The 11210-nt window shown below is 44.0% G+C and overlaps 2 protein-coding genes across 3 annotated transcripts; one reads left to right on the forward strand and one right to left on the reverse strand.

Moving 5' to 3' along the window:
• Positions 1-161: 161 nt before the first annotated feature.
• LOC133169188 (plastin-1-like) lies at positions 162-5452 on the reverse strand. Of its 2 annotated transcripts, XM_061301160.1 has the most exons (18): positions 5336-5452; positions 4868-4963; positions 4211-4362; positions 4041-4116; positions 3797-3957; positions 3585-3714; positions 3361-3493; positions 3208-3289; positions 2844-3009; positions 2428-2570; positions 2234-2326; positions 1962-2157; positions 1820-1898; positions 1630-1744; positions 1431-1564; positions 1070-1193; positions 858-991; positions 162-632 (listed from the first exon to the last, which is right to left on the reverse strand). In XM_061301160.1, exons 4-18 carry the CDS (start codon positions 4108-4110, stop codon positions 494-496), a joined length of 1899 nt encoding a protein of 632 aa, XP_061157144.1. In that variant the 5' UTR covers positions 4111-4116; positions 4211-4362; positions 4868-4963; positions 5336-5452; the 3' UTR covers positions 162-493. The 2 variants fall into 2 exon arrangements, with proteins under 2 accessions (XP_061157144.1, XP_061157145.1); XM_061301161.1 differs by lacking the exons at positions 4211-4362; positions 4868-4963; positions 5336-5452 and having other exon boundaries at positions 4045-4116.
• Positions 5453-5461: 9 nt separating this feature from the next.
• On the forward strand, positions 5462-10953 carry LOC133169202 (glycogenin-1-like). The gene is made up of 7 exons (XM_061301188.1): positions 5462-5595; positions 6950-7085; positions 7222-7396; positions 7610-7772; positions 8072-8198; positions 8358-8595; positions 8995-10953. The coding sequence occupies exons 1-7, from the start codon at positions 5589-5591 to the stop codon at positions 9199-9201; spliced, it is 1053 nt and encodes a 350-aa protein (XP_061157172.1). The 5' UTR covers positions 5462-5588; the 3' UTR covers positions 9202-10953.
• Positions 10954-11210: the final 257 nt, after the last annotated feature.

Below are 11210 nucleotides of genomic sequence, written 5' to 3' on the forward strand. Positions count from 1 at the left end.
CCAAAAAGCCTACCGTAAGGCGTTTTTTTATTTTGTCAGTTGTAAAGATTTGTATAGATGTTCATAAAACATAATTGTTACAGTGCTTATGTTTACATTTATTTTCCTAATGTAAAAAATCGTATTCACCTCACAATAAAATTCTAGAATCATCAAATTCATTGTCATCAGTCATTAAATCTTCTTTTTTTTTCACAGTGATTTTGATTATTTGTATGTGGTTAAATCAACATACGTAAATACATCTTTCGTTTTAAACATTTCTGCGTTACAGCATTTAAGGACATACAGCTTCACTGTGAAAAAGTGCTTTTCTCATCCACTCCAATGTCCAATGAAACAAAATACAGCTGGGAATAGTTACAGAAAAGAAAAATGCAATTTTAGTATAAATGAGGCATGATTCTATGTATTTTTAAATGTATCCTTCACCTTTACAGGCTAAATGAGTAATCAAACAATGGGAAAACATATGAGTGAATGTTATTATTCTTTAGCGATGGGCCTTTTTCAAACCATGTCCCATGAGGCAGGCAAATAGCGTCAGCACCATCTTGGGATTCACCTCCACCAAGTCGTCGGGCAGAGTGTAGATGCGAGCGCCAATCTTTCGAGCCAGTGATACTGCGTATCTGGAAAGGAGAGAGGATGATTTGGGGGGAAATACCAGAGTTCTGTCAATCAATTCAATTCATTGTGTTGTTCCTTCTGGTGTGCCAGCATTGGCCACCGGAGGGCAGTATAATACATAAATGAAGAAGTCTGGGTTTTCCCAAGTAAGTTCTAAAATTGGCGACCGGTCCGACTGCCTCATGTAACTTCACTGTGGGAGATGAATCTGAGTGACGAGCGTTTACTTGGCGTTGTTGAGTTTGTCGGCGGTTTTCATCACGCCCCTCTCGGGTCTCTTCACCATGTCCCACTTGACGGTGCCGGGAGCGATGACGTCGATCAGGTCGATCACTGGAAGGCTGGTGCTGATGTGGAGATCCTGCGGAAACTCAAATGCTTACACAATTTGAAAGAGACTTGCGTGATTACGGTTTTCAGTCCAGTCCGACAAACTGACCTTGAAGCTGCTGATGTGTGAATCTTTTTGCTTTTGGCTGAGGGTGGTGTTGACCCAGTTGAGAATGATCTGCTCTCCCACCTTCTCGCCATCGCCCAGGTCTGACAGCACCAGCAATGTGTACCTGCAGGCGGGGGGTTGCGACAACAGGACACTTTTTAGTTTTTTTTCCAGACTCCTGGACTCAGCTTTTTGCCATCAAAACCTAGTAAAACTCAGAATCAACCATTTAAAGACGGTGTCATCCGCTATAGTTGGAAGAAAACAAATTCTAAAATCTTGAAAATTTTCCGTTAAAACCCGTCCCATGTAAAAAGCGCCTCAGGGAAATCGTTACCGCTGCTAACAAGTTCCAACACACCTTCTCATGAGCTGCCAAACCAGCGCCAAGATGTGCATGGGGCTCCCCTCGTTCAAGTTGTCACCGCCGATGCCCACGAGAGAGAAGTGTGCCACGTTCCTGCCCAGGTCCACGGCGTAGTTGCAGTTCTCCAGCTGCGTGGGCGTAAAACACAAATTGGAATCAATCCCATCCCACACGATGCTGTCGTGAATCAAACCTTTTTCATATTGGCGCCCAGGGCGGGGTACGGAGGCTGGTTGACTTTCTTCCAGTTGACGGGAACGTTCACCTTCTCGTAGAGCTGCAGGATCACCAGACCGTCGCATAGATCGCTGAAATAATAATTAGCATAACGAGTAAGTAGCGAAAGGTCATATTTGGGGAAAGGCTTTGCGGTTTCGACTTACTGGTACATGTGGTTGACGTAAGGATGCACGCCGAGCGAGTTGATCCAGTTGCGGAAGGTCTTCTCCTCTCTGTTCTCGGCTGCAAGAAATTTCTCGTGTCAGCCGCCCGTTGCCTCGTCGCGTCAAAGACTGTTGGACTCACGCTCCGGTCGCTCGGCCTCCAAGCCGTTGACGTGGCCGCTCTCCAGGGCCGGGTGCGTGTTGAACAGGTTGGCCACGAAGGCCATGTTGAGCTTGCTGTTGCCGGCGGTGACGTCACGCGCCGTCACAAACTGCCGGCAGTCCAGACGGGACGCCTGCTGCAGCATCAGCTCGGCCCGCTGGTCCGGGTCCCGCTCCTCTCGAGACAAATGACGCCATTATTACGACGTCACCTATGGAAATGAATTGAACTTCCAAAGTTGATGGACTCACGTTCAGGCCGCTCATGTCTATTTTGACACTCATGAAGTCGTGCTCTCCACGGGGAGCAATCTGGTCCAGGAGGTGGAAGTAAGCCCGAGAGTCCTGCGGAACAAGGAGGCCCAATAAGGTCCACAAATCCGACCCATAAAATGTTCTGTATATCAGCAGGGTTTGACATTCCATGTGTTTGTTGTCAAAGGGACCTTGATGTCCTCGCTGAAGTTCTTAATGCTTTGGGTGCCGGCGTTGGACAAATGGTAGTTAACCCAGCGGAGCAGCAATTCTTCAGGAGAGAGAGACATCAGGCGGTCCAGACTCTCTCCCTCGCTCAGGAGGGAAATCATGCCTGCAAAGCGCACACCAAATTAACATTAGAATTCTATTTCTTTTGGTTCATTGTCCATTTTATTTTATAAATAACAAATATTTCATTCGTCTTTATTTTAACGAATTATTGAATTTATTTAAGAATTATTTTTTGTGTGAATCTATTTTAAAAGCAAGTAATTACATTTTGTGACTATTTCATTTTTGCAAAAATTATTTGAGATGATTAAAAACAGTAACAAGTACGAGGTAGAAATGAACATTTACAATGACAACAATTGTGTGCACTGACCTTCGTTGCGGCTTATTTCGATATCAGCAAAGAGGCCCACTTTGATAATCTGCCAGAATAATCCCAGCACCAAATGAGGTTTCCCAACCATCAGATCAAGCGCGTCGATGTTCACCACCGTGCAGCCCATGGCCGAGGCAGAGTTTAACGCCAGGACAAGATTTTCCTAAAAATGTGCACCCCCCCCCCCAAAAAAGTGTTATTTTCTTTTTTTATTGTTATTATGTCATTACATTCTCGTTTTCAAAGTTCAGATTTAATCTATGTAAATGTCTTTGACACTTTGGTAGCATTCATAAAAAGCTGACTTTTGCACTTTGGTGGCAATAGATTATCCCGACCGCACGTGCTTGCAGCCACTCACGGTCATCGTGAAAGTAGTCAGCTTCCGTGTGTTGATGACTCGCTCGTCGATCGTGTCGGGCTGGGACAGGTTAATCATTTTGCTGACAAGGGAGAGCAGAGAGGAAAATATGACTGAATGCAAATACGTCAGCTCCAAAATGGTGAAACTCACCACAGCAGGATGCCGTCGCGGACGGAGGTGAAGAGGCTGTTATCGTTGGGGTTCATGGGGAGTAGGTGGCTGCAGTCGGGATCTTTGGCCAACGCTTTGTTGATCCAGTTGACAAACGCCACCTTCTCCTCATCTGCCACAGAATTGAAGATAAAAATCATTCCTATCTTTGTTGTTGTACACATTAAGAAAAATCCAGATTGTTTGGACTCTAATTCTCTCACCTGAGTAGGAGTGTTGTGTCCCCACACTTGAGATTCCCGACATCCCCCCAAAGGACTGGATGCCATCCCTCCTGGTGATGGATTTGCGGAAGGTCTCACTGAGCTTCTTGCTCTTCAGCTCCTGATAGATCTAAAAAAACAACAAAAAAAAGCTGTGTTGTAAAGCATAACCGGCGTGTTTGAACGTGTCAAATGTTTGGGCGTGAGCTTACAGCGACAAACTCCTCAAAGCTGATCTTCTCATCCTTGTTGGTGTCGCCGGCCGCAAAGGTCTCCAAAATTTCACGCACTTGATATCCGGCCAAGTAGAAGCTGGCCTCGCGGAACAGCTCCTGGAGCTCAAAGTTGCTCACGTAGCCGCTGTTATCGATGTCTCGATAAACACAACGCCCAAAACATTCACGTCATTGAAAAGTAATATGATTTTGCAATTTAAATACTCCACATTAAACTGACCGACTTTATTGAACGCCTCTCGGAGGTCTTCCAGGTCCTCCCTGGAAATGTGGGTCATCTTTTTGTGCATGGCGGCCTCAAATACACACACACACAAATTGTAATTAATTTTTTTAAATTAATTTCTCACAACAGCCATACAGAAAAAAAATAAAGCGTCATGTGGTTACCGTGACAGTTCAGCTGGAAATCCAAACGCCCCCCCCCTCAGACCACCACCAGAGCGGACCCGATCGACAGCGTCTTGTCCTCAGCAGACGAGGCAGGAAGCAGGAAAACAGCTTATCACGCTGGAGGAGAGGACCTTTGGCCCGTTTGGACCCTGCAATGGGCGTAGTCCACACGGTTAACATTTAACACTTGACATTAAAAGTCTCAAGAAGATCAAGACACGGGAAGTGGGCCATTCTGGATCAAAGCGGCCATTTGTCACTGTCACTTGGAAGGTTATGACAAATATCATATATCTTGTAACAAAACTGAGAACAAATACAAAAATTATGCTCTGGGGATGAAGCTGAGAAAAAAAAAAATAGCATCAATCGACCTAAATCTTCCAACGCCTTGGATCAATAATGTTCCATTAGGGATAAAACCTGAAGGTGCTTCCATTCAAAATGGCAACAAGGTTTAGAGTTACATCAAGCTTTCCCTCTATTCTAAAAACAACATGCTTTTAGTTTGATACAAAAAAAAAAAAATCCATTTCCATACCTGCATTTTGTTTCCGAACGCACCAAGCCTTCCATGATTTCTACCAAGCCTCCCGTGGATACACGATAAGCACTTTTTTTTGTTAGAGGTGCTCTCCGGTTACTGTGACTCACCGAAAACAGCTGATCCCACAACAGCCATGTAGAGGTCGCAGGCCAACGAAGATGCTGGCCAGGTACAATGAGCCTGCTGCATTATTCATTGGGAGCCTGAAGCATATGTTGAGGAATCGTTGAAGGAAATACAAACACAGCAGACATCATAAAACAAAATTCCAAGTCATAGACTAAAAGTGAGTTTTAATTGATGAACGGAAACTATAATTGCTGTAATGAACAGGCTTGACCACCGACAGGGAGTATTGGAATGGCTATTTTGACACGCAAGGAAGCAAGGAAACGTTGCTAGGAATAAAGTGGGTGTGTGAAATATAGGGCAGAAGGAAGGAAACAAGGAAGAAACCAAAAAAAAAAAAGGAAGGAAGGAAGGAAATGATGGCTGCGAGAAAAAGAAATCAGTAAGTAGAGAAACAAGCATGGAGATCAGGAAAAATATGCCAGGAAAAATAAATGTATGAAAACCTTCTCAAATGTACATCTACGTTTGTCCGACCCTGTTGCTGGAGACCCAAACGCAACAGGACGCACGGAGGTGGGCGTGGTCGTCGTCATGCGTAACGTGTCACATGACCCGGAAAACGTGTTCTTTAATGCCTGCGCTGGATTTAAGCGCAGCTGCTCGAGTCGAAGCTGCGACGAGACCACCACCATCCTCCTCCAGTCCTCTTTCATCCCGGCGCTTTACTCTCCGTGCTCCCGAGTCAAGAGCTTCATCATGCCCGGTAAAGACTCCGACAGCACGCTCTGCTGCCCGATTTCTCTGCAGAGCTTTTCCTGCTCCATTCTGCCATTTTAAAGGTCGCAAATATTTGTTTTAAAGATCGATATGGGATATGTAGTGGTAAATTGTTGTCGAGTTTCCAGGAGTAGTGTTGTTAAACATGATGGAAACCAATACGCGTAGTGATGAATGGCTGCATCTTTTTAAATCATTTTCTTTTAAATCACTTGTCGCAGCAGTTCAGAGAGACAAGGTAGCGTCCAGCCGGCATTACACTTCCGGTCAGGGTTTTCAAAGTATTACTGCATGAGTGCGTTTTTTTTTTTTTTTAATCACCTGTAGTTGCTGTCGTAGAAAAGGCCAAACAAACAACAAAACTGATTTTTTATTTTTTTTTTAAATTACTACAAGTTATTTTATTGCTTGTTCCCGCCACAATGTTTAATTGATTGACATGTCCAGGTACTATTTACTAACGAATACCTGGCACACAATGTGGGAAAACAAGTTGCGCCTGAGGTTTTTTTTTCTTTTCTTTTTTTTGGCAAAATGATCATTTAAAAACCTGCAAAACAGGCCGGCTTACTTCCAAACGGTTTGGGAGATAAGCAAAAATTAGGGTCCAATTATAGTTTTACTTAATTTGACACTTAGTACTGTAAGTGGACTGGCAAGTATACAAACTGTAAAATGCCAACTTTCCATAACTGTAGTAACTCATGCAGGGTCATACTGAAAGCCAAATGAATGAATCGTTTCATAACGGACAACCGTTAAATGTTGAAAGTGGAAATTGCTCGGTTTGCATCACCTCATGTTTCTCCATGCAGTTGCGTCCTTTAAACTCATCCAGAAATCCACTTTGCTTCATTTTCTTCCAAAAAATAACACTGCGCAAAAGTGATTGCTTAATTTCAACACCTTAAAAAAAAATAAAAAGAATAACTTTTATTTTTGTAGAATGGCTTTCCATAACTTCCTGTGATGGCATCTCACTTGATGTGGCGGACGTGCAGCCTCACTGTGAGGTTGTGAAGTTCATTTCCGCCCCTCAAATACTCATAAAAGACCCTCGTGTCACAACCGATGTTGACGTTAGCACTAGCAATAAAGATTACAAAAAAAAAAACACATAAATGTTAGATTGTGGCTGGGGGCCCCACTTTTTGGCAAGCGATGATAAACTGTGTCAAAAGTGGGCGTCGCCTCCTGTCAGATCATCTTATTGATTTAGAAAATTGCGTTGACGAAAAACGGCACTTTGCTACTCTAAATAAAACATGGCTGCTTTGACTGCATAAGTGAATGAAATGTAGAAATAAAACAAAAGTTGCATACTTGGGCGTCGTCATCAGGCGAAGCCTTTGTGACACTGGCCACCAACGACAGCTACGCCAAAGGGGCAATGGTCCTGGGCTGCTCGTTACGAGACCACCACACCACCAGGAAGCTGGTCGCCCTCATCGGACCTCACGTAGCAGAACCCTGCAGGTAACAGTAACCCTTTTATTCATTGGTTCGAGACCAAGACCCAATAGCAAGACTTTATAAATCATAGCGTCTCGTCGGTACGGCACTAATATTAATTCTTTTAAATAGAGGATTTTTTTTTTCTTTCCTTTTTCAGGGAGGCACTGCGCGCCATCTTTGACGAGGTGCGACTGGTGGACATCACAGACTCGGGCGACACAGCCCACCTCGCCCTGATGCAGCGGCCCGACTTGGGCGTGACCTTCACCAAGCTGCACTGCTGGACGCTGACGCACTACGACAAGTGTGTGTTCATGGACGCCGACACCATGGTGACGACTCTTTTTCCGGGGATCTATTTGACATCATTTGAGAGTTGTAGACTTTCTCAATACGCTTGTTTGCTTAGCCTTTGTCTTCTAAGTCAACCAGAAAAGTCTGTGTGATTAAGACGATCTCTTAAGTCAACACACGTCTCGAGGAATGATCCGAAACTACCAGGCCGCATTTATCGAGTAATTGCAATTTTATCTCTGAAACGTCAGGCGCTTACCAACATCGACGATCTCTTTGAGCGGGAGGAGCTTTCGGCGGCGCCAGACCCCGGTTGGCCCGACTGCTTCAACTCCGGGGTCTTTGTTTTTCGGCCGTCCGTGGAAACGCATGAGAAGCTGCTGACGTTCTGCGCTGAACATGGAAGTTTCGATGGTGATGCAGCTTTTTTTATTTTATACGTATTATGAAAGCTGTGCTGGTATAGTAGACGACACTAACGATTGAACTCGTGACCTTGGGCCCCCAAGTAAATCTCAGCAAAAGAGGCCCTGTGTTTTGTCCAATGACTGACATTTCCAATATTCTTTGAAAGGGGGGGGATCAAACATTGCATTGTACTGTCTGAGAAAATATTTGAGTAATCTAGTAGTCCTGACTCTTGACAAAAATGATTCTCTATTTTTCATTCAGAACTTGACAATGGCTTAACGTTGTTTTTTGTGTGTCCCCAGGCGGCGATCAGGGCATCCTCAACAGTTTCTTCGATACGTGGGCCACAGCCGACATATCCAAGCACCTCCCTTTTGTCTACAACCTCAGCAGCATTTCCATCTACTCTTATCTGCCCGCTTTCAAACAGTACGCGCACACACAAACGGTGATTGCGTAGTGAACCATTAAGTGTTTTTGTGCGTTCGCGAAGGTCAGTTCAAAGGTGGTCTTTATGTGTTTGAGGGTCCAGATACAAGAAGAGGCTCACAATCTGCCCTATTTATTTATTTTTTCTACTGTCCACAGTTTTGGCCACAACGCTAAGGTGGTCCACTTCCTGGGCAAGACTAAACCGTGGAGCTACACCTACGATGCCCAGAGCAGTGAGGTGATGGGCCGGCCCGAGGGCCCCGACTCCAACCGGCTGCACCCGGACTTTCTGCAGTCCTGGTGGCAATTGTACACCACGTCCGTAATGCCTCTGCTGGAGCGATCCTATGGCGACACGCCTTTCACCAGCGGCGTCACCGACGCGGCCAATGACGTGAGTTATTGCACAAGTCCATATACTAAAATGGCCAACCTGTTGGGTCCTTGAGATGTTTAAATGGGTCTACTTCATGATTTGAAATTTCATGCTGCAATGTGAAACCAGCATTGGGGATTAAATCACATTTTTTAATCGAGCCTTGTGAGTTCTGCCTAGCAACAAGAGCGCAGATGAGTCTAACCCTGCAGTATGATTTGCAAATGGGGCCTTTAAAAAAAAAAAAAAGTCTTTCCTCATGTTACCATAAAACATGGTTGCATCACCAGCGCTTATCTGTTGCAAAATGTACAGTCGGACTTTGATGAAATGCCTCCATGTACAATATTGGGTGGGGGGTGCTTTAAAAGTACGTGAAGGGTAAAACTATTAACTAATTCCCACCTGGTAATTCAGGAGAAGCTCTGGCAGGACGAGTACAGCGGTCAGACTGAGTCCTCCTCGTCCTCCACATCAGCCGGCGCCTCTGCCAGTGTGACGTCCCCATCCCAATCCATCTCCTCAGAGGAGCGAAAGCGGCGCTGGGAGGCGGGCCAGATAGACTACTTGGGCGACGACTCCTTCGCCAACATCGAGCGCAAGCTGGACTCCTTCCTCAAGTAGCACGACAAGCTGTGATGGACAGAGGGGAGTGTAAGGAATGGAACCCCCCCCCAACGACTTCTGCCCCACGTCCACAGATCCAATCACAGAAGGTGAAATTAGATTGTTGTCTTCCATCCTCACTAAATGCACCTTCTCAGTTTTGTGTGAGTGAGAGCGAATTTCTTCAAGGAAAACATGGGATGTCCCTTCATCCCCAAAGAGCTTGATTGTAGTTGATTAGCATTTGCCACTTAGCATCAACGGGCGTTATACAGCAATAGCAGAGTAACTCTATAATGACACTGTTGTGCCAAGAATATGCCAATGGCATCATTTATTCTTACTTGGTAACTCAAGAGCATGAAATTATCAACAGGATGCATATGCAATTTTTTTTTGGAGGGGGGGTATCCTGCGACTTAATACTGTTAACAATGAAGCTAGACTTTGCATGAGGGAAATGGCACAAGATCACGCAGCAGAGTAACACGCAAATGCCAAACTATCAGTCCAACTAAAAGGCAGTTGTGATTTTGAGTTTAATTTGTCACTGAAGAACACTAACACTTGATGAAATTAGCCACGTAGACAACACTGGATAGCCGAGAGCGATATTGGTACAGCCATTCTTTTCTTATTCTTAAAATTGTGGATAATGTCTTAGCTTTACAGGATAAAGTTGGGCGAGTTTAAAATAATATAACAAAATAAATAATATAGCAAGGGCAATTAGATGGTTACACAAAGGCAGTAGAAAATGAGAAATTGTCCGACACGTGCAGATCACATGTACAGGAATTAAATTATTTTGGCAATATGTGATCCTTGTATCATAGAAGAAATACGGACAATTAGTCCCTCATTCCATGTAAAAAAAAAAAAACTTTAGTCTAATTTCTGCTTGTGTGGATACTGTAAATGTTCTTGTATGCTTTCAAAATGTTATAAATATGAATAAAGTAAGCACAGCATTTAATTTTCCGCATTTTGTTTCAGCCTTTTCCCACAATGGATTAAATTGAGTACCAGTAAAGTATATTGTCTGCCAGTAAAGTATATTTACACCACAGAGTATTCCTAGCATTCACTTTTAATTTCACAAACAAAAGAATTTAATCCATTTTGGAATAAGGCTGCAATGTAAAATGTGGAAAATGTACTTTCCGGATGCAGTACGACTTATTCACGGTGCTTCACCCCCAACATGGGCAGAGAATGAATTGGGTCTTTTATAAAGTGGAATTGGGGGAGGGAGGTAGAGGGGGTCATGTAGCAGGCCCGTTTCTGGCTGGTGAAGCACGGGCTACATTTTTCTGTTCCGGTTGCCCGGCAACTGTTCAGATGTGGAAAAATTTCAGGACTCGAGGGCAGCACGGAGCACAAGTAGTCATGCATGTCTGCCTCGGTCCTGGTTTCTGAATGGTTGTTTGTGCCGTATGATAAGTGGAATAAAAAGAAAGATGGACGTGCAAAGATCCAAAAGTTTTTAAGCCTCCCTTGAGATTTATGTTGAAACACTATAGTAGAGCGCCACCTACCTCCCATCCTTGTGCATGCAAGTTCTATCTGCTGTCTGTTGTCCACCTGTAGCACTTTTGTGGCTTTCCAACCAGCTGCCTTATTACCGTGTTCACTGTTTGACCTCACTTCATTGCAAGAAATTGTCCATTTTGCTGATGGAAGTGAGTTATAGCCTGAAAAAAAAAATGTTAAAGTGAAACGTCATTGCGCAATCCCCTTGTGGCTAATAAAAGATCAGCAACTTAAGAATGGCTTGTATTTTGTTTTGTTTTTCCTAAAATGGAAAAATATCCTCCAAAGCAAGGGAGCATTAAGGGATTATGCTACACATAAATTAAATTTAAAAAAAAGAAATCAAATACCTACCAGTGATCTTCACCTCTTAAATGAGGGTTGGGGGTGTTTTTGGGGGAGCTGGAGCTTATGGCTCCTGACTTTCACTTCAGTAAGATGATATTCTTGTTTTTACTGCCTTTTTTTTTTTTATTTGAAGATATTTTCTTGAG

Source organism: Syngnathus typhle, linkage group LG16 (assembly GCF_033458585.1).
Source record: "Syngnathus typhle isolate RoL2023-S1 ecotype Sweden linkage group LG16, RoL_Styp_1.0, whole genome shotgun sequence".
Lineage (NCBI taxonomy): Eukaryota > Metazoa > Chordata > Actinopteri > Syngnathiformes > Syngnathidae > Syngnathus > Syngnathus typhle.